Source organism: Salvelinus sp. IW2-2015, unplaced genomic scaffold (genome assembly GCF_002910315.2).
Source record: "Salvelinus sp. IW2-2015 unplaced genomic scaffold, ASM291031v2 Un_scaffold992, whole genome shotgun sequence".
Classification (NCBI taxonomy): Eukaryota; Metazoa; Chordata; class Actinopteri; order Salmoniformes; family Salmonidae; genus Salvelinus; species Salvelinus sp. IW2-2015.
Window position 1 is genome coordinate 333,709 of NW_019942676.1, and position 25,457 is coordinate 359,165.

Consider the following 25,457-nt stretch of genomic DNA (forward strand, 5'->3'; position numbering starts at 1 on the left):
GAGTGGCCTTTTATTGTCCCCAGCACAAGGAGCACCTGTGTAATGATCATCCTGTTTAACCAGCTTCTTCATATACCACACCTGTCAGGTGGATGGATTATTTTGGCAAAGGACAAATGCTCAGTAATACAGATGTAAACAAATTTGTGCCCAAAATTTGAGAGAAATAAGCTTTTTGTGCGCATGGAACATTTCTGGGATTTTTTATTTCAGTTCATACAACATGGGACCAACACTTTACATGTTGCGTTTACATTTCTGTTCAGTGTAAATCAGAATTAAACAGCACTTGGATGGATCCTATAGCCTTCTTAGACTCAACACTAAAAACAGAGATCACCTAAAAATAAATATTAGATACTGTTAAATCATGTGTAGAAAATCACCAGGAATGGAAGGCTTTCCCATAAAATTCTACTCAACATTTTGGGACAAAGTAGCAACCCTATTTACACAAATGACAACACGCATGTCGCTCAATTCAGTACTTCCTAGTTCCATGTATCAAACTGTTATTTCAGTTATATTAAAACCAGGAAAATGTGGAGTCCCCTACTGATTATAGACCCATAAGTTTAATAAAAATGTGACAATGAAATAATAACAAAGCTTAAGCAATAGAATGGCAAAAGTCTTACCAGACTTGATACATAAAAAAGGGTTTAGTAAAAATTGACACTTACAAACAAACACCAGAACAAGTTTCAGTTTAATACAATACGCAAAACAAACAAGATAAAGATTTATCAATAATGGCTGTTGATGCCGAAAAAGCTTTCAAGCATCTTGAATGGCCTTTTCTGTTCATAACATTGGACGATTTCAACTTTCCAGCTGAAATGATAAATGTAATAAAACTATTATATAAATGTCCTAAAGCAAAAATAATACATTATCTAATGAAAATGCTTTAGAAAGGGGGACAAGAAGGGGATGTCCCCTCACCCCCCTCCTGTTTGCACTGGCAGTTGCACCACTTGCAGAAAGAATTAGATCGGACCCAAACGTAACAGTTATTGGTAAACATAAATATAAACTAAACTTATTTGCAGATGATCTCCTGATATACCTGACCAATATTGAAAACTCAATGCCCCCTTTGCTAAAAACATTTTCAAAATACTCTAAAATCCCAGGATATAAAATTAAAGGTGGATGCTTAATAAGTGACAAACATAAAGATTACTTTATTCCATTACTTAACAATATGAAAGCAGATCTTTAAATGGAACAATCTTCCCATAAAACTTACAGGTAGAATAAACCTCTTCAGAATGGTATGGCGCCCAAAGTTTTTGTATTTATTTTCGCTAAAACCAATAATCCCACCAAAGATATTATTTTAAAAAGTATACTTAGCTATCCAAGGCTTTTACCCAAGGCTTTCAGCGACTTAATCCCCTACAGAGGAACAATGTGTACATATTGAAGATGCGCATGTGTCACGACTTCCGCCGAAGTCGGTCCCTCTCCTAGTTCGGGCGGCATTCGGCGGTCGACGTCACCGGCCTTCTAGCCATCGCCGATCCACCTTTCATTTTCCATTGGTTTTGTCTTGTCTTCCCTCACACCTGGTTTCAATTCCATCAATTCCATGTTGTGTATTTAACCCTCTGTTCCCCCATGTTCTTGTCCGGAATTGTTGATTGTAAGAGTTTGTGCACGTTATGTCTGGCGTGCGAAGAGTTTCGTCCCATTATATTTATTTATTGTTTTTGTTCACAGTGCAGTTTAAAACTTCTTGAGAATACAGGGGGTGCTATTTTCCCATTAGCATAATTTGCTCTACAGATTAAACTGCCTCTTATTCAATTATTGCTCTTACTATATGCATATAAATAATACCATTGGAAAGAAAACAATCTCTAGTTTCTAAAACCATTTCAATTTTGTCTCTGAGTGATACAGAAGTCATTTGACAGCACTTTCCATGACCAAGAAGAAAAAAGCAAGATGTGTATGCCAGCTTCAACGCTCTGCCTATATATGGTCGTGCCCCCTATGACCCGAAACACACCTCATTGGCCTTCCTCTGGGTGTCAAGAGGACGTCAGAGGAAAAATATCTTGTTTATCTGGGACTGACGTGAAATGAGAGCTAATTCTTTGGCGTGACCGACAACTTCCGGTTGTCTAAATCGTGCGACTTTTAGCTGCGATTGTCTTCTGTTGTGCGGCCATTATGGATGAAAACTATCTCCGCCTCGAAGTTTGTTTGATACATGTGACCAGATCATCGTAATGTATGTTTTTTCAATATAGTCTGTCTCTTATACACATCTAGATGTGTATAAGAGACAGGCCCGAGCCAATTTACGATGTTATATCATATCTGTTGTGCATGTGAACTGGCCGTGGGCGCCTAGCCGAATCTGCCTGGTATAGCTATGCTAATTTAGCGCTACATTTTGTTTTCGTTATAAAACATTTAATAAATCTGAAATATTGTTTGGATTCACCAGATGTTGGGCTTTCAATATCTGTACGCTGTGTATTTTTCTGAAATGTTTTAAGATGAGTAATTCGTTATATGACTTTGGTCTCTAATTGTTCTGGCTGGGTCAGCACTATTTCAGATTGCAGCTGCAATGTAGAACTGTGATTTATACCTGAAAAATGCACATTTTTCCCCAAAAAAACTATGCTATACCATAAATATGTTATCAGACTGTCATCTTATGAAGTTGTTTCTTGGTTAGTGGCTATATATATTTTTATTTAGTCGAATTAGTGATAGCTACTGACGCAGGAAAAAACTGTTGGGAGTAAAAAAATCGTGTCCTTTGCTAACGTGGTTAGCTAATAGATTTACATATTGTGTCTTCCCTGTAAAACATTTTAAAAATCTGAAATGGTGGCTTTATTCACAAGACCTGTATCTTTCATCTGGTGTCTTAGACTTGTGATTTAATGATATTTAGATGCTACAAGTTACTTGTGACGCTATGCTAGCTATGCTACTCAGTGGGGTGGGGGGTGCTACCGGATCAGGGTTGGTGACTCGTGAGAAGTTTTAATAATAAAAATCACCGTTGTAACATTCTTTGCTCTCCTGCGCCTGACTTCTGCCGCCAGTACGCACGCATTACAGCATGCTCATCCCCAGAATCTTTTTACGCGTCTATTTTCAAAGGATAAGGCTAATAACATGAACTTCTTCATAGTTTAGAACACTATAATAATATGGAAGAAAATGAAACATTCTTCAAGAACCAATATCAATCTCTAAAAACATAAGCCTATAGAACAATCCTTGGATAGCTTTTCAGAATTGACCAATAAATTGGTCCACATGGAAAACTAAAGGCATAGAAACTGTAAATGGTAACGAGGATACATTTATTTCCATGACAGAATTTAAAAAGCAATTTTGGACTAACCAGTGTAGATATATTCAAAAAATAACAATAATCTTAAAATTTACACATCATGAAATTGATATTTGAAATATTGGACATCAGAGCAACTTTGAGGGAATCTTATTTCAATACCTTGCAGAGGGCATATCCATCTGACGATCTATTAGAAAATAATCTAAACTATTGGAACCAAGACTGAAAAATAACTAATCCATGACTCAGTAATCCATGTTTCTAGGAATGCTATGAAGTACAAAAGTTATGGGCGGAGCTAGATAGTTGGCTGTATTACAATGTAAACTTACTTTTAATCCGTCTGTATGCATATTTCAAGACATGGCATATGGGGGTGTAGTGAGATACCCAATGGGCTGGAAGATTCTCTTCTCATCACTCATCTTAAAAAAAAAAAAAAAAAAGTGGAAATCAATCAATCCACCATCATTAACACAGTAGAAAAATGAAATGTATTATTTAAATAGCATGGACGAAAAACAAATTAGGTCGTTTGTGTGCGTCTGTAAATTGATGTTTGTATCTGGTGAGGTATTTTTTTTTAATGTAAATATATGTTCAGCGTTTATTATACAAATCAACGGTACTAGTTGTTCAGGCTCTGGACCTGTCCCGTCCTGATTACTGTCTGGTAATAGGGTCAAGTGCAGCAAAGAAAGACCTAGTAAAGCTGTAGCTGGCTCAAAACAGAGCAGCACGCCTTGCCCTTAACTGCACACACAGAACTATCATCAACAACATGCATGCCAGTCTTTCCTGGTTGATGGTTGACGAGAGATTAACTGCTTCTTTTCAAGTTACAGTGCCTTCAGAAAGTATTAACGCCCCTGGACTTCTTCCTCATTTTGTCGTTACCGCCTGAATTTAAATTGGATTCAATTGAAATTTGTTGTCACTGGCCTACACACAATACCCCAAAATGTAAAGTGGAATTATGTTTTTTTTTAAATTTTGTCAAGTTAATAAAAATGAAAAGCTGAAATGTCTTCAGTCAATAAGTATTTGTTATTCCTTTGTTATTGCAGGCCTAAATACGTTCAGGAGTACAAATGTGCTTAACAAGTCACATAATAAGTTGCATGGACTGTGTGCAATAAGTGCTCAACATGATTTTTGAATGACTACCTCATCTCTGTACCCCACACATACAATTATCTGTAAGGTCCCTCAGTCGAGCAGTGAATTTCAAACACTGATTTAACCTCAAAGATCAGGGATGTTTTCCAATTCCTCGCAAAGGGCATCTATTGGTAGATGGGTAAAAAAAAGCAGACATTGAATATCCCTTTGAGCACGGTGAAGTTATTTATTTCACTTTGGATGGTGTATCAATACACCCAGTCACTACAAAATAGAGGCATCCTTTCTAACTCAGTTGAAGGAGAGGCCAATGGTGACTTAAAACAGTTAGAGTTTAATGGCAGTGATAGAAAAAACCTGTGGATGAATCAACAACATTGTACTTACTCCACAACACTGACATAATTGACAGAGTGTAAAGGAGGAAGCCTGTACAGTATACAAATATTCCAAAACATGCATCCTGTTTGCAACATGGCACTAAAGTAATACTGCAAATAATTTTGAAAGGAATTACCTTTTTGTCCTGAAAACAAAGAGTTATGTTTGAGGCAAATCAAACACAACACATTACTGAGTACCACTCTCCATATTTTCAAGTATAGTGGTTGCTGCATCATGTTCTGGGTATGCTAGTAATCATAATGGACTGGGGAGTTTCAGGATAAAAAATAAACAGAATGGAGTTAAGCACAGGCAAAATCCTAGAGGAAATCCTGGTTCAGTCTGCTTTCCACCAGTTACTGGGAGATTAATTCACATCTTTCAGCAGGACAATAGACTGAAACACAAGAGCAAATGTACACTGGAGTTGCTTACCAAGAAGACAGTGAATGTTCCTGAGTGGCCAAGTTAGTTTTTACTTAAATCTGCTTGAAAATCTATGGCCAGACTTGAAAATTGTTGTCTAGCCGTAATCAACAACCAATTTGACAGAGCTTGAAGAATTTTGAAAATAATAAATGGGCAAATATTGTACAATCCAGGTGTGCAAAGCTCATAGAGACTTACCCAGAAAGACTCACAGCTGTAATCACTGCCAAAGGTGGTTATAGAATGTATTGGCAAAGGGGAATGTGAATACTTATGTAAATTATCTATTTCTGTATTTCATTTTCAATAAATGTGCAAACATTTCTAAAAACATGTTTTCACTTTGTCATTATGGGGTATTGTGTGTTGATGGGTGAGAAGAAAAATGTATTTAATCCATTTTGAATTCAGGTTGTAACACAACAAAATGGAATAAATCAAGGGGTATCAATACTTTCTGAAGGCACTGTATTATGAGAAATATTACTGTGTGGTGGATAAACCACTCATAAGGCAGTCCAATCTCAATATACAAAAGCATTATGTGAAAATGCGAGGGGAAATCTATTAAATTCGCAATTTGTTCTCACAGACAGACATTTTATACAGAGCGTGGATGGGTGGGGTGTTTCACATAGCCTTCAAATGAGTCCGGTACTTCTGCTTATCACCACAGATAGTAGAGAAAGAGAAATACAAATCATATCAAGGACATGTCCACTCTCCCACACATCATGGGATAACTGTAACCATGAAACTATAAAAACTTAAAGGCAACTTGAAACTTTGCGATTTAGCAATCTTACAGAAACAGGATGGCCTGCACCTTCAGGCCATATAATAAAACAAAATACATTTCTCTTCCACAACTGTGATAAATTCCAGATTGTCTTCATAATCAAATAACATGCAGCTCAGACACCCATACATACCCCTGGTGGCATGTCTTGCGGAGTCTCGCCACAGTCCAAAACGAATTCACGGCAATAATGGGGATCCGAATAAACCAATAAGCACCATAAAAGGGGCCATTGATTACAATGTACACCGTTTATTAGGTACACCATCCCATTCACGAAAATGGTTCGCTCCTACAGACAAGTGAGTCAGGTGGCCGTGGCTTGCTTTACAAAGCAGGCATAGAGGCATTCAGCTACTGTTCAATTAAACATTAGAATGGGCAAAACAAGTGACCTAAGCAACTGAGTATGGTCGTAGACGTTAGGCGCACTGGTTCCAGTATCTCAGAAACTGCCAGCCTCCTGAGATTCACGCACAACAGTGTCTAGGGCAGTGGTCACCCACCGGTCGATCACGATCAACTGGTCGATCTCCAAGGCATTCCTAGTTGATCACCAAACATTTCTGTAAAAAGAACTACGATAAAGCTTTGCTTTCCTATTTTTAAAATTCAGTTTGTGCTGTTGGCGGTAGGTGTAATTCAACAGCCCTAGCACCGAAGGCAAAGTGTTCCCATTTTATGTGTCTGAAGAAAAAAAAAAACTGCCTTACCCGGCATGATCAGAGAGCAAATCAAGTGCACCTATAGGCCTACAAATGAGTATAGCAAAGTGTTCTAATAAGCTTGCATTATTAGCGACTTGTGTCTTATAATATCGAGGAATATTTCACTTTCTGTGGTCATAGAGGAACATGAATTGGTGCATGAGGCAGAAATAATGAGGTGTGACTTAAGTTTCACCTTCAGCTGGAAGACTGTCTGGACATTTTTCTGAGTGGTGGGAGGTAGAGAGGAGGGACAGTAAGTCGGGTGAGAGGCAGCCATAGCTGCGAAAAGTAGGGGTGATGCTATTTATATGTTTACAAAAGTAGTGCACTGGGCCTTTACTAGTATTAGTGGACCCGTCTTTAGCGCAGGCGAAATATTATAATTCAACATCTCTGCTTTGGCAAAAAAGGTAGTTGTATAATTAAGAACAGTATCTTGCAGGACTCAATAGTTGGAATTGTAAGAGTTGTTGCCCTGTCCATTTCTCTGCGATTGTCATTCTAATGGAATCCAGAAAAAACTAAACCCTGTCCTCAAACATGTACATCAAAAGTTATGGGCAAAGACAGAAAACATCTACATCAAATGTAATATTTTTCTTCATAAAACATGGGAAAACAACCACTTTTTGTGCAGTGTTAATTTATCATCCTTACAAACCACTTAAAGTAAATCTACATTATTGTATTGGCTGGTCATCTAGGTTTGTACCTGTAGACTTCCCATCACCATGAAGAAAAACACACAATACAGTAATTGAGTACATTGAGACATCAAGTGGTTTGTGATGATGTGATGATGTGGCTCAGTTGGTAGAGCATGGCACTTGCAACGCTAGGGTTGTGGGTTTGATTCCCACGGGGGACCAGTACAAAAAAGTATGAACATGTATGCACTCACTCATGTAAGTGCATACATGTAAGTTGCTCTGGATAAGAGTGTCTAGTAAAATGAATGAATAGACCATTTCAGTTAACACATAAGTGTTGCAATTGCAAAGTATTTCAAGAAATTGGAAAACAAGTTTTACCAGATTAACTGTTTGTACAGATAATTGTCATACTCAAGTTAAAAATGCTGGTAAACACTCAAATACAATACATTTCGTTTTTTCAAAAATCACAAAAGTAGTGCACTGGGCCTTTACTAGTCCTGAATTAGCGGACCGATATAGACCCCCAAACTACTTCCCTCGGCTATGCTAGTGGCGGTGGTGTAATGGTGTGGGTAATGTTTTCCTGGCACACGTTAGGTACCTTGATACCAATTGAGCAACGTTTGAACCCATTCCAGGGCACCCGGTCCTTCACAGAGAAAAGAGAATGGCTCCGGAGGGGATGGCCGCAGTTTTACAGGCTCCTGACCAAATGTGCTGTTTTGTGGGGGTTTTAAACTTTTTTTTACATAATGTTTCCACCATCGTTTCTTATGACTAAAGAGCTTCTGGACATCAAAACTGCAATTACTCACATTGAACTGGGTGAGGATTTTTTCTTTAATGAGTTGGAAGCAAAGGATATACTGCTCCTCCTGGACCAGGCCCAAATTCCTGTCATTCGTATTAAGAGGAGACGCCGTGATAAACTGTCGACCACAATATTTACCAAGAATGTTCTCATGTACAGTTGAAGTCGGAAGTTTACATACACTTAGGTGGGAGTCATTAAAACTCGTTTTTCACCACTCCATACATTTCTTGTTAACAAACTATAGTTTTGGCAAGTCGATTAGGACATCTACTTTGTGCATGACAAAAGTAATTTTTCCAACAATTGTTTACAGACAGATTATTTCACTGTATCACAATTCCAGTGGGTCAGAAGTTAACACAGTAAGTTGACTGCCTTTAAACAGCTTGGAAAATTATGTCATGTCTTTAGAAGCTTCTGATAGGCTAATTGACATAATTTGAGTCAATTGGAGGTGTACCTGTGGATGTATTTCAAGGCCTACCTTCAAACGCAGTGAGTCTTTGCTTGACATCATGGGAAAATCAAAAGAAATCAGCCAACACCTCAGAAAAAAAATGGCAGACTTCCACAAGTCTGGTTCATCCTTGGGAGCAATTTCCAAATGCCTGAAGGTACCACGTTCATCTGTACAAACAAAAGTACGCAAGGATAAACACCATGGGACCACGCAGCCGTCATACCACTCAGGAAGGAGACGCATTCTGTCTCTTTGTAACGGCAGCTTTCCTCCTCTTCGAGAAGAGAAGGCGTAGCAGGGATCGGACCAACACGCAGCGTAGCCAGTGCTCAACATGTTTAATGACGAAACTGTGAACACTTACAAATAACAAAATGTGGCAAACCGATACAGCCCTATCTGGTGCAGAGAAAACACAAAGACAGGAAACAATCACCCACAAACCCCAACACAAAACAAGCCACCTATATATGATTCCCAATCAGAGACAACACAAAACACCTGCCTCTGATTGAGAACCATATTAGGCCAAACATAGAAACAGACAAACTAGACACACAACATAGAATGCCCACCCAGCTCACGTCCTGACCAACACTAAAACAAGCAAAACACACAAGAACTATGGTCAGAACGTGACTCTCTTAGAGATTAATGTACTTTGGTGTGAAAAGTGCAAATCAATCCCAGAACAACAGTAAAGGACCTTGTGAAGATGCTGGAGGAAACAGGTACAAAAGTATCTATATCGTAAAACGAGTCCTATATCGTCATAACCTGAAAGGCCGCTCAGCAAGGAAGAAGCCACTGCTCCAAAACCGTCATAAAAAAAGCCAGACTACGGTTTGCAACTGCACATGGGGACAAAGATTGTACTTTTTGGAGAAATGTCCTCTGGTCTGATGAAACAAAAATAGAACTGTTTAGGCATAATGACCATCGTCATGTTTGGAGGAAAAAGGGGGACGTTTGCAAGCCGAAGAACACCATCCCAACCGTGAAGTACGGGGGTGGCAGCATCATGTTGTGGGGGTGCTTTGCTGCCGGAGGGACTGGTGCACTTCACAAAATAGATGGCATCATGAGGAAAGAAAATGATGTGGATATATTGAAGCAACATCTCAAGACATCAGTCAGGAAGTTAAAGCTTGGTCGCAAATGGGTCTCCCATATGGTCAATGACCCCAAGCATACTTCCAAAGTTGTGGCGAAATGGCTTAGGGACAACAAAGTCAAGGTATTGGAGTGGCCATCACAAAGCCCTGACCTAAATCCAATATAAAATTTGTGGGCAGAACTGAAAAAGCATGTGCGAGCAAGGAGGCCTACAAACCTGACTCCGTTACACCAGCTCTGTCAGGAGGAATTGGCCAAAATTCACCCAACTTATTGTGGTATGCTTGTGGGAGGCTACCCGAAACGTTTGACCCAAGTTAAACAATTTAAAGGCAATGCTACCAAATACTAATTGAGTGTATGTAAACTTCTGACCCACTGGGAATGTGATGAAAGAAATAAAAGCTGAAATAAATCATTCTCTCTACTATTATTCTGACATTTCACATTCTTAATATAAAGTGGTGATCCTAACTGACCTAAAACAGGGCATTTTTACTTGGATTAAATGTCAGGAATTGTGAAAAACTGAGTTTAAATGTATTTGGCTAAGGTGTATGTAAACTTCCGACTTCAACTATATATTCTTAGTAACTGTCTATTTACCACCACCAACCGATGCTGGCACTAAGACCGCACTCAACGAGCTGTATAAGGCCATAAGCAAACAAGAAAATGCTCATCCAGAGGGCTCCTAGTGGCCGGGGATTTAATGCAGGAAAACTAAAATCCGTTTCAACCAATTTTTACCAGCATGTGACGTGCAAGTAGAGGAACAAATAAACTCTAGATCACCTTTACTCTACAAAGCTCTCCCTCGCCTTCCATTTGGCAAATCTGACCATAACTCTGCTTACAAGCATAAACTCAAGAAAGTGATGCGCTCAAAATGGAAGTGGTCTGATGAAGAGGATGCTAAGCTACAGGACTGTTTCACTAGCACAGACTGGAATATGTTCCGGGATTCATCCGATGGCATTGAGGAGTATACCACATCAGTCACCGGATTCATTAATAAGTGCATCGATATGGATTACAGTCAACATCTGCACTGAGCTAAAGGCTAGAGCTGCCGCTTTCAAGGAGCGGGACACTAATCCGGGCACTTATAAGAAATCCCGCTACACCCTCTGATGAACCATCAAACAGGCAAAGCGTCAGTACAGGACTAAGATCGAATCCTACTACACAGGCTCTGACGCTCGTTGGATGTGGCAGGGCTTGCAAACTATCACAGATTACAAAGTGAAACCCAGCCGAGAACTGCCCAGTGAAGTGAGCCTACCAGAAGAGCTAAATGCTTCTATGTTCGTTTTGAGGAAAGCAACACTGACCTATCCATGATAGCACCAGCTGTTCTGGATGACTGTGTGATCACGCTCTCCATAGCCAATGTGAGTAAGACCTTTTAAACAGGTTAACATTCACAAGGCCACATGGCCAGATGGATTACCAGGATGTGTACTCAGAGCATGCACTGACCAGCTGGCAAGTGTCTTCACTGACATTTTCAGCCTCTCCCTGACCCAGTCTGTCATACCTATATGTTTTAAGCAGACCAACCTGTCTAAGTGACTACCGCCCCGTGGCACTCACATCTGTAGCCATGAAATGCTTTGAAAATGTGGTCATGGCTCACATCCACACCATCATCTCAGAAACCCTAAACCCACTCCAATTCGCATACAACCCCAACAGATCCACAAATGACGCATTCTCTATTGCACTCCACACTGCCCTTTCCCACCTGGACAAAAGGAACACCTATGTGAGAATGCTGTTCATTGACTACAGCTCAGTGTTCAACACCATTGCCCTTAAAGCTCATCACTAAGCTAAGGACCCTGGGACTGAACACCTCCCTCTGCAACTGGATCCTGGACATCCTGATGGGCCGCCCCCAAGAGGTGAGGGTAGGCAACAACACATCCGCCATGCTTACCCTCAACACGGGGGCCCCTGTTCACCCACGCCTGCGTGGCCACGCACAACTGTGGTAGGACTGATCACCAAAAATGATGAGACAGCTAATAGGAGGAGGTCAGAGACCTGGCAGTGTGGTGCCAGAACAACCACCTCTCCCTCAACGTGAGCAAGACAAAGGAGCTGATCATAGACTACAGGAAAAGGAGGGCCGAGCATGCCCCCTTTCACATCGACGGGGCTGTAGTGGAGCGGGTCGAGAGTTTCAAGTTCCTTGGTGTCCATATCACTAAGGACCTATCATGGTCCAAACACACCAAAACAGTCGTGAAGAGGGCACAACAATGCCTATTCCCCCTCAGATGGCTGAAAATATTTGGCATAGGTCCTCAGATCCTCAAAAAGTTATACAGCTGCACCATCGAGAGCATCCTGACTGGTTGCATCACCGCTTGATATGGCAACTGCTTCTATACTAGGCGGTGTCAGAGGAAGGCCCTAAAAATTGTCAAAGACTCCAGCCACCCAAGTCATAGACTGTTCTCTCTGCTAACGCACTGCAAGTGGTACCAGAGTGCCAAGTCTGGGACCAAAAGGCTCCTTAACATCTTCTACCCCCAAGCCATAAGACTGCGGAACAGTTAATCAAATGGCTACCTGGACTATTTGCAATGACTCCATTATTTTATTATTTATTCATATTTTTTTGGCGCTGACTCTCTTGTACAGGCTCGATGTACACTCACAGGACTCTAATCACACACTCACACATACTACACTGACAATCCAACACACACACAAACACACACTCATGTATATTGACGCCACACGCACACACATTCACATTCCTTCACATACTGTACGATGCTGCTACTCTCTGTTTATTATATATGCATAGTAACTTTAACCCTACCTACATGTACATATGACCTAAATTACCTCGACTAACCCGTACCTCTGCACATTGACTTGGTACCTCTCATATATAGCCTCGTTATTTTTATTTTATTCTGTTACTATTTTTCCTTTAGTTTATTTAACGCATTTTCCTATTTACTTTTTGAAACTCTGCATTGTTGGTCAAGGGCTTGTAAGTCAGCATTTCACGGTAAGGTATACATCTGTTGTATTCGGCGCATTTGACAAATACATTTGATTTGACACTTTGAATCCATACCCACAAAGTATTCCGGATGTTCTGAAGGCAAAGGGGGGACCGACCCGGTACTAGATGGGTGTACCTAATAACCTGTCCACTGAGTGTAATATCTTTTGAATTAGTTATCGACATTGCAATGGTTTGAAACGTGGGCTTTTATTTTGAAGGTTTTAATTATTACTATACGAAAGTGATGTCATTATTTGTGCTCCTGGTAGTAGGTGAGCACGAATGATGTAAATGTCATAGGTGCGCACCCAAACACGCCAGTCCAACATGGCGTCGTTGTCTTCACCTCTCCGCCTTTGCCGGGGGATCCTGAGGGAGATACGAGCGATTAAAGGACTGGAATACAAACAGTCTTTGGCATACAATTATGTTTTAGATCAATTCCGTAAAAACCAGGTAAGTCGTGTTGATGAGCAAATGAGGTTAGCTAGCTACAACTTTAGTGAAACCACGACATCTATCCACCATGGTAACGTAAGCTAACGTTAACTTAGCTAGATTGCCGTGGTTAAAAGTGTGTTAGCGACCCCAGCCACAATTTAGCCATTCTGGAACGGGTTATCTTCAAGAATAAGCCGCATTCATGGCTTTGTTATGGGACTAATTTGCTAATTACAGTGATAAGCTAACGTTATCCAATGGCAACACCAAGTTAGTATCATTGACCCTAACGTTACTAGTAGCTGGCTAACCAAGCCAAGGTGACCGTCACGAGCTTGTGTGTCTAACGTTAATATTAGTGCTACTTTTCCTCCTATGCACTATTATTAGGCCTAGATATTGCAGGACTACCGGCATGAAATTAATAATTATCCATTGTCAATGTTCATTTGCTGCAGAAATGTACAGTGATTCTCAACAGCAGACGCTTCAGAGAGCTTTGGGGTCTCTGAAAAGGCAGGATAACAACTAGGTAACAAATTGAAAATAACAGCAGGCCAAAATATTTCACATTTAATTTAGTGATGCACCGATATGACATTTTTGGCCGATATCCGATATTTTCCTTGCCAAAAGAAAACGATACAGATAACTGATATTTAAAATGTTTGCACCCTTTTAAGCGTTCCAGTACAGTTAAATAGTTAACACACACACATGGACGCAGCGGTCTAAGGCGCTGCATCTCAGTGCAAGAGGTGTCACTACAGTCCCTGGTTTGAATCCAGGCTGTATCACATTCGGCCGTGATTGGGAGTCCCATAGGGACGCACACAATTGGCTCAGCGTCGTCCGGGGTAGGCCGTCATTGTAAATAAGAATTTGTTCTTAATTGACTTGCCTAGTTAAATAAAGGTTACACACACATTGACCAAAAAGTTATTTTGCTGCATTTACGTTACCAGTAAAACATAATCGAAACCTATTTCTTTCACTTACTTGTTGTGCTGTTTTGTTGTTCATTTGTTCAGTCGTTTCATTCTCAACCAGGATTTCTATTGAACATGTATCAAAAAAAGATACACGTCAAAGAGCACTATTTGACCAATCAAGACCTGAATTTGACTACACGCTGCGATGCAGTGCCCTAGACCACTGTGCCACCCGGGAGGCGTAAATGACATTTTGACACAAGGAATAAATACACTGTGAATAAAAATAATAACATGGCTATATACAGGAAGTAGTACCAGCGAGTCGATGTGCAGGAGTAAGAGGTAATTGAGGTAGCTTGCGTATAGGTAGGGGTAAAGTGACTAAGCAATACGATGGGTAATAAGACAGTAGCATCAGCTATGTGGAGAGTATGAAAGTCAGTGTGCGTGTGTGTTGGGATGTAAAGTGTGTCTGGGTAGAGTCCAGTGTGTGCATCGTCAGTGTAAGAGAGTTGGTGCAAAGAAGGGTCAATGCAGGTAGTCCGGGTAGCCATTTGATTAGCTATTTAGCAGTGATATGTTTGGATTTCTGAACTTCAAATGTTATTAATCATTAGTTGTAGTAGAGACCGGAGGGGTGCCATAGCCGAGGGGCTACACCAGAGGTTAATGGTTATCTGTAGGAGGAAAGTATATAGTGGGTGCAATTAAGCTTGGAATGTTCTGAGTGTAGGGAAAGCGATCACATGGTAGGCATTGATAAGGGGAGAGCGCCATGGATTAGTGATGAAGGGGGTCGAGGTCAGGTCACGTTACGGGAGAAAGAAAAGTTTCTGGCACGTATCACTTAGTTTCCTGCCTAGCAATATAGATGCAATGTTTGTTCAGATGTGTAGGAGGAGACTCAGCGTAAGAGAAAGGGTTAAATATCAGTGCTTGTGTATACAATGTCTTTGTCTAAGGCAGCTGTATTGATCCTCTGGGAAGAATAAACTTGGTTTGAGTTCATCATAGTGTACGTTAGGTTCTAATTCTCAGAGTAAAAACACAACAGCAATCTTATGGCTTGGCGGTAGAAGCTGTTCAGGATCCTGTTGATTCCAAACTCTGTTATTATATAGTCCAACAACATCTGCTCCCCGGGCGCCGATGACATCGATTAAGGCAGCCGCCCGCACCTCTCTGATTCAGTGGTTGGGTTAAATGCGGGAGACACATTTCAGTTGAATGCGTTCATTTGTGCAACTGACTAGGTATCCCCTTTCCTTTAGAAAGTCTACACCTCCTTGAACTTTTTTCACATTTTACTGCCTTAAAATTCAATCTAACAATGGATTAAATATTTTTTTCTACAGATCTAGCAACCTACTCCTCATTTTAAAATTGAAAGAATGAAAAAAACATAAGTTGGACAAGTCTCCAACCCCCTGAGTTAATACTTGGTGGAATCACCTTGGGCAGCTGTGAATCATTTGGAATAAGATTCTACCAACTTTTTCCAACTCTTCAGGTTACATGCACTCAGTTGCTAGTTTATTAGGTACACCACCCTGTTCAAGAAAATGGTTAGCTCCTAGAGACAGTGAGTCACGTGGCCATGGGTTGCTATATAAAGCAGGCAGACAGGCATCAAGGCATTCATTTTAATGTTTGATTGAACGTTAGAATTGGCCAAACGAGTGACCTAAGCTACTTTGAACATGGTATAATCGTCGGTGCCAATCACACCGGTTCCAGTATCTCAGAAGCGACCGGCCTCCTGGGCATTTCACGCATGACAGTGTCTACCAACAGTGTTTACCAAGAATGGAGCGACAAACATCCAGTCAGCGGCAGTCCTGTGGGCAAAAACAGCTCGTTGATGAGAGAGGTTGAAGGAAAATGGCAAGAATCGTGCAAGCTAGCATGTGGGCCACAAACAGGAAAATAACGGTGGTGTGCAGAACGGCATTTCGGAACTCACAACAGGTCTACACAACATACTCCTAATTTTCACGGATGGGCTATTGCAGCAGACGACCACACCGGGTTCCACTCCTATCAGCTTAAAACAAGAAGAAGCGGCTCCAGTGGGCACGTGATCACCAATACTGGACAATTGAGGAGTGGTAAAACATTGCCTGGTCCGACCAATCCCGGTTCCTGTTGCGTCACGAGTGAAACCATCTCTATTTTCAAGTATTGTGGTGGCAGCATCATGTTATGGGTATGCTTGTCACCGGCAGGGACTGGGAAGTTTGTTAGGATCAAAAGACATGAAAGGAGCACAGCCCAGGCAAAAAGCTACAGAAAAACCCACCTCAGTCTTCTGAAAACCTAACCCTGGAGTAGAGTTTTATTTTTCAGTGGGACAAGTAAACATTTTAATGCAAAAGACACACCAGAATGGCTTTCAAAAGTGGTTGATGTTCCTGAATGGCCCAGTCTCAGTCCTGACGTGTCTCAGATTTAGATTTTTTTTATATAATTTAATTTTTTTAATTATTTTTAAGCAGATTTAAGATTTTACATATTGCTGTCCATCAATGATTCACAACCAAATTTACTGAGCTTGAGAAATGTTGATTTAAAAACTATAGCTATGCAGTATTTTTACCTTAAGAGTTGTGTGAAGTTGGTAGAATCTTAATGAAAGTTGTTCACAGCTGTAATGGTTGCCAAAGATGCTTCCACCAAGTATTAAACCTCTTAGTGCGGAGATCCTGCTAGCGGGATCAAATTCGACAACATCCGGTGAAATCAGAGCGCGCCACATTCAAAATACAAAATCGTAATATTAAACATTCATGAAAATACAAGTGTCATACATGATTCTTTAGCTTAGAATCTTGGTAATCGAACTGTGTTGTCAGATTTCAAAAAGGCTTTACGGCGAAAGCATAGCATTCGATTGTCTGAGGACCGTGCCTCACATTGGCATATTTTCCAAACCAGCACAGGTGTCACGAAATAGCAAATAGCGATAAAATAAATCACTTACTTTTGAAGATCTTCCTCTGTTTGCAATTCCAAGGGTCCCAGCTACACAATGAATGGTCGTTTTGTTTGATAAAGTTCTTCTTTATATCCCAAAAACGCAGTTTAGTTGGCTCCATTGAATTCAATAATCCAGTACTTCAACATGCATACAAAGGATTCCAAAAAGTTACCAGCAAAGTTCGTCCAAACGAGTCAAACAATGTTTTTATTAATCCTCAGGTTGTCTAATATCTAAATAAACGATAATATTTCAGATGGAGATTACTATGTTTAATGGCAAAGGAAAAGAACGAAGAGCGCACCCACGTTCATGGCACAAAAAGTCTACTTTTTCCCTGACGCTCAACTTGGAAAGACTACAAATACTTCTTCATTTTTCAAAAAAACAAGCCTAAAACCTTGTATAAAGACTGATATCTACTGGAAGCCATAGGAACTGCAATTTGGGAGGTGAAAATTAGATCTTTCAATAGCATTGCATTGGAAGGCATTCGGAGCTCCAAAAACAAATTTTCCGGATCGATTTTCCTCGGGTTTTCACCTGCTGTATCACTTCTGTTATACTCAGACATGATTAGTTTTCTATCCAATTCTACCAATTATATGCATATCCTAGCTTCTGGGCCTGAGTAACATGCAGTTTACTTTGGGCACGTCAGACAGGCGGAAATTCAGGAAACTAGCCTTACTCGCAGAGAGGTTAACTCTGGGGTGTGAAGACACACAATCAAGACATCTTGTATTTGTTTATTAATTTGGAAAATGTTCTATAACTTTCTTTCACTTTGAAATTGTACAGTATTGTAGGTTGTGTAGCTCTGTAGGGGGAAAAATCTAATTTAATCCCTTTTTAGATTTTATTTTAAGGCAGCAAAATGTGAAGACAAGGGGGGTGTTTACTTTCACTAGGCACTTTATATTTCTTTAGTAAATGTATCATATCTATTTGCAAGTGTAATTGCTGCATAAATTCACCTTCAAGATGGTGACGTTAGTGTCATTGTTATGCATGGTTTATACATGCTTTTTATCTTAATTCTGCCCGTTCTTTTAGATCACTGGGGAGAGATATTGTCGTGCTCAGGAGGAGGCCCTCCATGCTTCGCACAGCTACCTCTGTCTGCTCACCTCCACCCGGCAACACATGGCTCTCTACGACATGTACCATGGGAAAGGGCAGCGTGACACAGAGGAGATGGCAGGAATTGTGGGGCTCAGGCTGCCCACTCAGCCTGGAGGGAAGGGCTGGGAGAAGTGAGAGAAGGGATGGGAGAAGACTCTCGTACAACACCAGAGGGTTGTAAATCATCACGCTGGACCTAATGCTATTTTGCTCTTTTACAAAACAGAGGAAGAGATGAAGGACTGTGAATTGTGATTTTATGCAAGGGAGGATCAAAGCTATTAGAAATATGAGATTCCCAGCTCTCCCTACCACTCCTCACTTTCTGTCTCAAGACAATGGCTGTAATTAAAATCTTTGTAAATACAATGGGACAAATTTAGCCAATTAAAGTATTAATCACTTTTATCGGGTCACCATGACATCACACTTTTCTTGCAATCCGTATGCTGCTAGTGCCTGTTAATAATCTGCTAATAAAATATAAGCAATTAAATAATGATATCCCTTTTGACCTCAATTCAGTAAGGTTTACTTGGAGCAATGTATGATGTTCAGGTAAAGCACTCATACTCGGCAGATAAAACTGATGAGAACTAATTCAGTCATATTTATATTTTAAAGGACATCAGGCAATTAAAATTCCTGGTTAATTAAAATATTAAGCATTACAAAGAGGGTATGATAAATCAGATGGATGGATCATTGCGTGGCCTTTGATATTTTACATGTTTTGTTCTTCACTACCTTTTGGCCAGTGGTTTAAACAGTGTGAAGACCAGCCAACAGTGAAATAAAGGAAAGGTCTTAGATAATGCTAGGGCATGCAACATGCATAAGAGAAGTATAACTATATGCATTATTTTGTCTCATGTGGGCGTTTTATAAGAAGAGTATTACCAGCACAATGGAAAACAGCAGATAGGAGTTGTATTGCTTTGTACTGGCAGATTCATTTGTTTCATTGTGTCCATGGCAACTGGCATTTCTACCAACTCCACTACATTTTTCTCTGCAGTCTTTTGCCATTTTATTTTTATACGAGAAACATGTATTACCTTCTGGGAACAGTTTTTTCGTTCTTTGACCTTTGCTGCTATGTTTTCATCCTGGATTGGCCCTATTGGACTATTCATTCTCTTCTATTCATCCATCCCCTTTTCATAGTTAAATCTATGTAGCTGCGTAACTCTCCCCATTCCATTTGTTACACGGTGACTAAGATTGTCTTCTGTGTGGGTTTAAATAGATTGACCCTAGAGCTACGCAGCACTGTGACACATAGGGACAAGAAATATGCTTGCACATAGAGCGGCAGCACCCAGCGTCCACATGCATGTTGTGGGAATGTAATGCATAGTGGCACACCAACAGATAGCGTCAAATTATATTGTTATAAAGTCGCAAAATAACACGCGTCTCTACACCCCACTCCTCCATTCATACCAAGACATGGAATTACTTTGACACACAGCTGGCGAGAGAGAACATAATGTTGCACAAGCGTGTCACTGCTATGTGTATGTTTTGAGGTGGTATGTGAAAATCGAATGACAGGTTCTCATTTCAATCGCGATTCTGTATTACTAAATAAGGTAGGCTACACCGCTGCATTAAGTATTCAGTGTATGAATGTTTAATGCGAGTATAATCTTACGCAGTGGAGATCTAAATACAAATGAAATAAACTAGATCATGTTACCGCCTGCAATAATGTGCATGATAATCGGTGGGAATCATTAATGTTAAGTGAATGAAAAGTAGGCTAGATATTAAGTGGAAATGGGTAATAAAAAAAAGGAGTGGAGGCGGGGAAGGAGGGCGGAGACAGTTGTTTATATTCGTGGCTGTAATTCGTCAACTCGTCTAGTGAGCTAGAAGCTAGATTCACTATTTCAACCTAGTTGCACTACTAGGTAACAATATTATATAAATACGTGAATAGATATAGGTTCTGATTTGACTTATCCAATAAGGCCGAGGATCAAGTAAAGGAGTGTACAACATATTTTAAGTGAATCTCCTTATGTGATTTTAAAAGTTGGACAAAAATAAGAAGGGAGGCTAGATTATGAAATAATAACAAGTTGTTTCACAAAGGAAACACAGGCGGCAACATAACATTGTATAAAGGGACAACGCGCGCAGCAGAGTGGTGACCTGGCCAGAGCGCGATGTTTGGAATGATAAAGAATTCCATTTTCGGGAACACCGAAGAAACGGACTACAAATTGCTCAGCAGCGAGACCAAGGTAGGATACACCTTGACCTGTCAGTTTCAACTTTAGAGTGTGTGTGTGTGTGTGTGTCTGTCAGTCAAGCATTGCATCACTTGATCGCGCGCGCCACTATACACCTCCGTCTTGTTTGGTGCATAAAACAACTGTCTGGTCATTACAGACAGATCTCTTCAGTATATTCAAATATTTTTTTATTCTAAGACATTTTTAGTTTGTTACTCACTTTGGTTGCAGTGAAACTAGCCTATTGGCCCCAGCCTACCATGATTCTCAAGAAAAATCTATTTTGATTATCAGTAGGGCTGTGTAGTATGCATTTTAAGGGTTATGTAATGCCAATACCTTTAAAGTGTTTGACCTTTTGAAACCAACCATTATTAATTACACCTTACCTCCTGGCACCTGTGAGCTCGCAGTAGAGGGTGGGGGCAGATCTCTGTGTGTGTTCCCTATGACCTCAGTAGTGGCACCACTGTGTATACTGCTACACTGACCATACAGCTGACAGACACATCTACAGACATTGGCCTGACAAAAAAGACTGATCATGAATCTGGAACTACTTCAATCTATAACATGCAACCAGACAACCAAAAAGACTGTATGAGGAATAGGAAAAAGACACTGTATCAATAGGCACATGTGGCCATTAAATAGGCGATAGACAGGCTATTAGCAGTTTTGAAGTCAGTCAGTGCTAAATCTGTTAACTTCACTCGAGACTAAATGATCACACTGAAATCTCACACAGACACACGCTCATAGGAAATCTGAGAGGAGTCTGACATCATACACTCTTAATTAAAACTGAATACAGATGAACTGTCTACACACACACACACACACACACACACACACACACACACACACACACACACACACACACACACACACACACACACACACACACACACACACACACACAGAGAGAGAGCTTGGTGGGCCCTCTCATATTACAAATGGCTTAGAAATGGAAGGAGATGGCTTTAAAGCTAGAATCCTTAGTAGTTACATCCATGTTTGGACTTATAAATTAATGATATTTACACATTGATTCTTGAAGAATATAAAATAAATGTCTCATGAGCTTGGTTCAACTGTCATATCCTCAACTGTCGTACCCCATCACCCCAATGTTTGTAAACAACGTAAATGTAAACAAACACTGTATAGCCTCAAAACATGGTTAAAACTATAATTTTGGTATCATGGATGGTCAGTCCTTGTCTCCTTTCTCTGTCTGTGCATTTGAGAGCGGTTACATTTATAATTTACACAATGTTTTAATTCCTCTGAAATGATCTTACTTGGCACCATGCATTGTTTAGTAATGACAAGACATTTGATAAGATGGACAAGTTGACAGCACAATATGCTTATTATATAATGACAGCACATTGTCTATTTCTTGATACACAAGACAGGCTCATACTCCAAGCCAACTGAATGGTTATAGAGGCCATAGTTGTCATGTAAGATTGAAATGTCAACTTCTCTGTGTGAGAGGTTTACAAACTTCACATGACATTCAAATCAATTAAAACCATTTGTTTAAAAGTTAGAAAAAGAAAGAGAGCGGGTTGAATATTAAATTAATTGCTAATATTAGCACATCCACAATAATTATGGCCCACGTCTAGCCAGCTGAGACACAGATTAATTATATACGAAGGTTGCAGGATTCCAGCTAAGCACACACGCTAATTGCACCTTTAGACTGAACTCAGGAACAAAGCTTCAATTATTGCTGTTGGAACATGTCACCTACATGTATTGTTAATGTTGGTCACAGTGACATATACCGTGGGCTCCAAACTATTGGAACAGTGAATTTTATTGTTGTTTTGGCTCTGTACTCCAGCACTTTTGGATAATTTTAATGTAAATAAGAATAGAATGTTTCCAAATACTTAACTTTTTAATACTTTAATACACATATCAGTGAATTTGTCCCAATTCTTTTGGTCCCCTAAAATGTGTGGACTATGTACAAAAAGTGCTGTATCTAAATGGTTCACCCAACATGGATGAAAATACCCTCAAGCTGACAGTCTGCACTTTAACCTCATAGTCAGTGTATCATTTCAAATCCAAAGTGTTGGAGTACAGAGCCAAAATAACAAAAATTGTGGAACAACACAATCGGAATGACTATGCAGTGGGCCAGTTGACACCAGTGACACATCATAGCATAATTGCAGTGAAGTAAGAAAACGTGTTAAAGATATGGCATTACTGTCATCCCATCCATCTACTGTTATTTCCTATGAGCTTACATTTACATTTACTCCACAGTCTCAAGGATGGGTTGCAGCCACAACGCCTTCATCAATATGAACACCAAACACCAGTCAGAAGCACTATGAACGAGTTCTTGACATCCCAATTAGACCAGCGTAGTGTCGTGGCAAGGAAACAAAACACGAAGCAGATGTAACTTCTTTAGGAAAACAACCCTAATATTGGAAACCAACATCATTATGTTGTCATCCAGTCCTACTTTTAAATAGTGTTTTCAGTGCATAATGTAGTATTTACATTGCATTATATGTCTAGTCATGTAGCAGGCATTCGTATTCAGCGTGAGTGATTTAAAACAAGGGATAACTTAGTGGAATGGATCTGAACAAAAAAATTGGTGCTTTCAAAAATGTGGCCTTCATTGAGGTCCCTTTCAGTGGAACAGATTTACTCAATACTGGTTATGGAATGTGTGATTATTGTGAAACGTAACGTTCCTCTGTTATTTAATGGTTGATATTTCTCAGCATAAGCCTACCTCTTAGGACAAGTACATCATAACATGTATAAGAACAGGCAGCAAGTCAGTGAGTGTGTGTACACACCGCATTAACCCCACTCTGCCGTGTGTGTGTGTGTGCGGCGCCTATGGTTTGGTCTTATGTAAGAACAGGCATCTCTGTCCCATTATTCTCTTTAGGCTTCATTAAACACTGCGGGGCCCTGAGAGCAGAGCCGGAAAGGACTGGAATCAAATCAGCGTAATATTTTTGATCTCAATCCTTTTCTGGGGGTATTTGGCTGTCCTCTGTTAGTTTCCACTCCAAGTGTTTCACCGGCATCAGTGAGCACAGATTCTGCCCATTGCATATCGCCAATCACAGCACCCCCAGCCCCACCCCCCTCTAACCCCCAAGTAGTGTGTGGCGTCCTTCCCTCTGAACAGTTTGTCAACATGTGTGTCATTGGTGAATCACGTTTTGCCTCCCGCTCTCTTCCCCAGGAGGGGGTCAGCTACGAGGTGCGGAGGTACGATGGTGCAAAGTATGCCTCAGTGAGCTCAGAGGGGCGGACCTTTGACCAGGTGACAGGGGAGCTAGTGAGGAAGCTTCTCGTGTACATTGGGGGAAGCAACGACCAAGGTGAGCCAATCAGAGAGCAGGGCCTGTCAGTCAGTGGACTTCACATGTGGACACATCTTTAATGAGCCCTAAGCTCATAAAGATCTAGGGGCTCGACTCAATCCATATCGCTGAAGTTCAGCGCTATAGCGCGATTGAAATTTGAAGGACATTTCCTGATTGAGCTGACATGCAGCGCTTACCGTGAATGCGGAAACATTGCCTCTAACTAACCGCTGTAGCGCAGGTCTTAAGCGCTACGGATTGAATTGAGCCACCGATGTAATGTGCATATCTGAAAGTATTGCATTGATGTAACCAAGTAATATGGTGAAAACTCTTCCTAGTCTACCAGAGGATTTGATAGTGTTATTACCATGTTACTGGCACCTATTCAGTACTTTCAGATCTTCAAGGGTGACTGAAGAAGTGTCTACTCTGTTTGATGCTAGAGGTCAGTTTGAAACTGGGCCTAAGAGGATGCAATGAACTCGATGCACACATAATAAGACTGTTGCAATAAGTTGTCTGCTATCCCCTCTATCTGTCCTCTGTATCTTTGTTTTCCAAGGGGAGGCAATGGGGACGACAGCACCGGTTATCATCACAGTATATCCCAGGGACGATGGTGTGATGTCACGCCGTTTGGTGGTTAGCCTCAGGATTCCCACCAACTACCAAGTCAGTCCCCCTGTGCCCATCGACAGTGCCATCAGAATCGAGGATCGACCCGGCATGACTGTCTACTCACTGTGGGTGTCTCCATGCAGTCTTCACCTCACTTTGTTCTTTAATTCTTTACGATAAAAAATGTATTTAATATTCATAAATGATTTGATCACATATCCTCTTTATCTCTCCTWTCCACCTACTCTTTCTTTTCACAGGCAGTTTGGAGGCTTCGCAGGGGAGACTGAGTACCGAGCAGAGGCCTCTCGCCTAACCAAAACTCTTGGTGAGACTGCCCCCTTTCAGCGGAAACAGTACTTCTGCTGCACCTACGACCCGCCCATGAAACCCTACGGCCGACGCAACGAGGTGTGGTTCCTACAGGAGGAGCCATAAGGGAAGCATTAAGACCGACTCTTAATAATAAACTATAGTCACTTCCTCTCCTTCATCTTCACTGATCACTCCACATCTTGATCTTTATCTCCCAAAAAATAGGATATGTGAAAATAATATGGCAACTCAACAGGGGATTTGTTTTCAAATCAGTGCAAATGAAGGAGAGGTGATGCAAAGAAGAGTATTAGACTATTGAAAGGTCATAAAGGGGAGGGATGGGTAGCGGGCTACATAGTTACTGGTCCAAAGTAGTGCAATAGTACGGAACCATTATCAGTAACTGTAAAGTGGCCTAGGGGTAGGAGCCACTAACCACAAAGTACCGCTGTGTGTTATAGGTGGTACATCATTAACTCAAGTTCTTATTTTGTACACCCAGGGGTTGACACTCCCCTTAAAACATGCTTCATAGTGCTTGGAAGAAAAGCACATTAAATCAGGCTGTACACATCACTAT

General features: G+C 40.6%; 2 protein-coding genes and 1 long non-coding RNA gene across 3 annotated transcripts; 2 read left to right on the forward strand and 1 right to left on the reverse strand.

Moving 5' to 3' along the window:
* Nucleotides 1-4,698: 4,698 nt before the first annotated feature.
* Nucleotides 4,699-9,136, reverse strand: LOC139024092 (uncharacterized). The gene is made up of 3 exons (XR_011475319.1): nucleotides 9,070-9,136; nucleotides 8,730-8,872; nucleotides 4,699-5,234 (listed from the first exon to the last, which is right to left on the reverse strand). It is a non-coding gene; the product is annotated as an uncharacterized lncRNA (long non-coding RNA).
* A 3,970-nt stretch (nucleotides 9,137-13,106) lies between these two features.
* fmc1 (formation of mitochondrial complex V assembly factor 1 homolog) lies at nucleotides 13,107-18,832 on the forward strand. The gene is made up of 2 exons (XM_024136664.2): nucleotides 13,107-13,308; nucleotides 18,262-18,832. Exons 1-2 carry the CDS (start codon nucleotides 13,180-13,182, stop codon nucleotides 18,463-18,465), a joined length of 333 nt encoding a protein of 110 aa, XP_023992432.1. The 5' UTR covers nucleotides 13,107-13,179; the 3' UTR covers nucleotides 18,466-18,832.
* Nucleotides 18,833-20,180: 1,348 nt separating this feature from the next.
* On the forward strand, nucleotides 20,181-25,277 carry LOC111981222 (heme-binding protein 1-like). The gene is made up of 4 exons (XM_024136666.2): nucleotides 20,181-20,582; nucleotides 23,815-23,953; nucleotides 24,504-24,684; nucleotides 24,820-25,277. The coding sequence occupies exons 1-4, from the start codon at nucleotides 20,505-20,507 to the stop codon at nucleotides 24,995-24,997; spliced, it is 576 nt and encodes a 191-aa protein (XP_023992434.1). The 5' UTR covers nucleotides 20,181-20,504; the 3' UTR covers nucleotides 24,998-25,277.
* The last annotated feature ends 180 nt before the right edge of the window (nucleotides 25,278-25,457 follow it).

Coding starts and splice junctions, on each gene's coding strand:
- fmc1 (XM_024136664.2), top strand. CDS start 13,180: ATGGCGTCGTTGTCTTCACCTCTCCGCCTTTGCCGGGGGATCCTGAGG. Junction 13,309..18,261: donor ATCAATTCCGTAAAAACCAG/GTAAGTCGTGTT, acceptor CCGTTCTTTTAG/ATCACTGGGGAGAGATATTG.
- LOC111981222 (XM_024136666.2), top strand. CDS start 20,505: ATGTTTGGAATGATAAAGAATTCCATTTTCGGGAACACCGAAGAAACG. Junction 20,583..23,814: donor TGCTCAGCAGCGAGACCAAG/GTAGGATACACC, acceptor TCTCTTCCCCAG/GAGGGGGTCAGCTACGAGGT. Junction 23,954..24,503: donor TGGGGGAAGCAACGACCAAG/GTGAGCCAATCA, acceptor TTGTTTTCCAAG/GGGAGGCAATGGGGACGACA.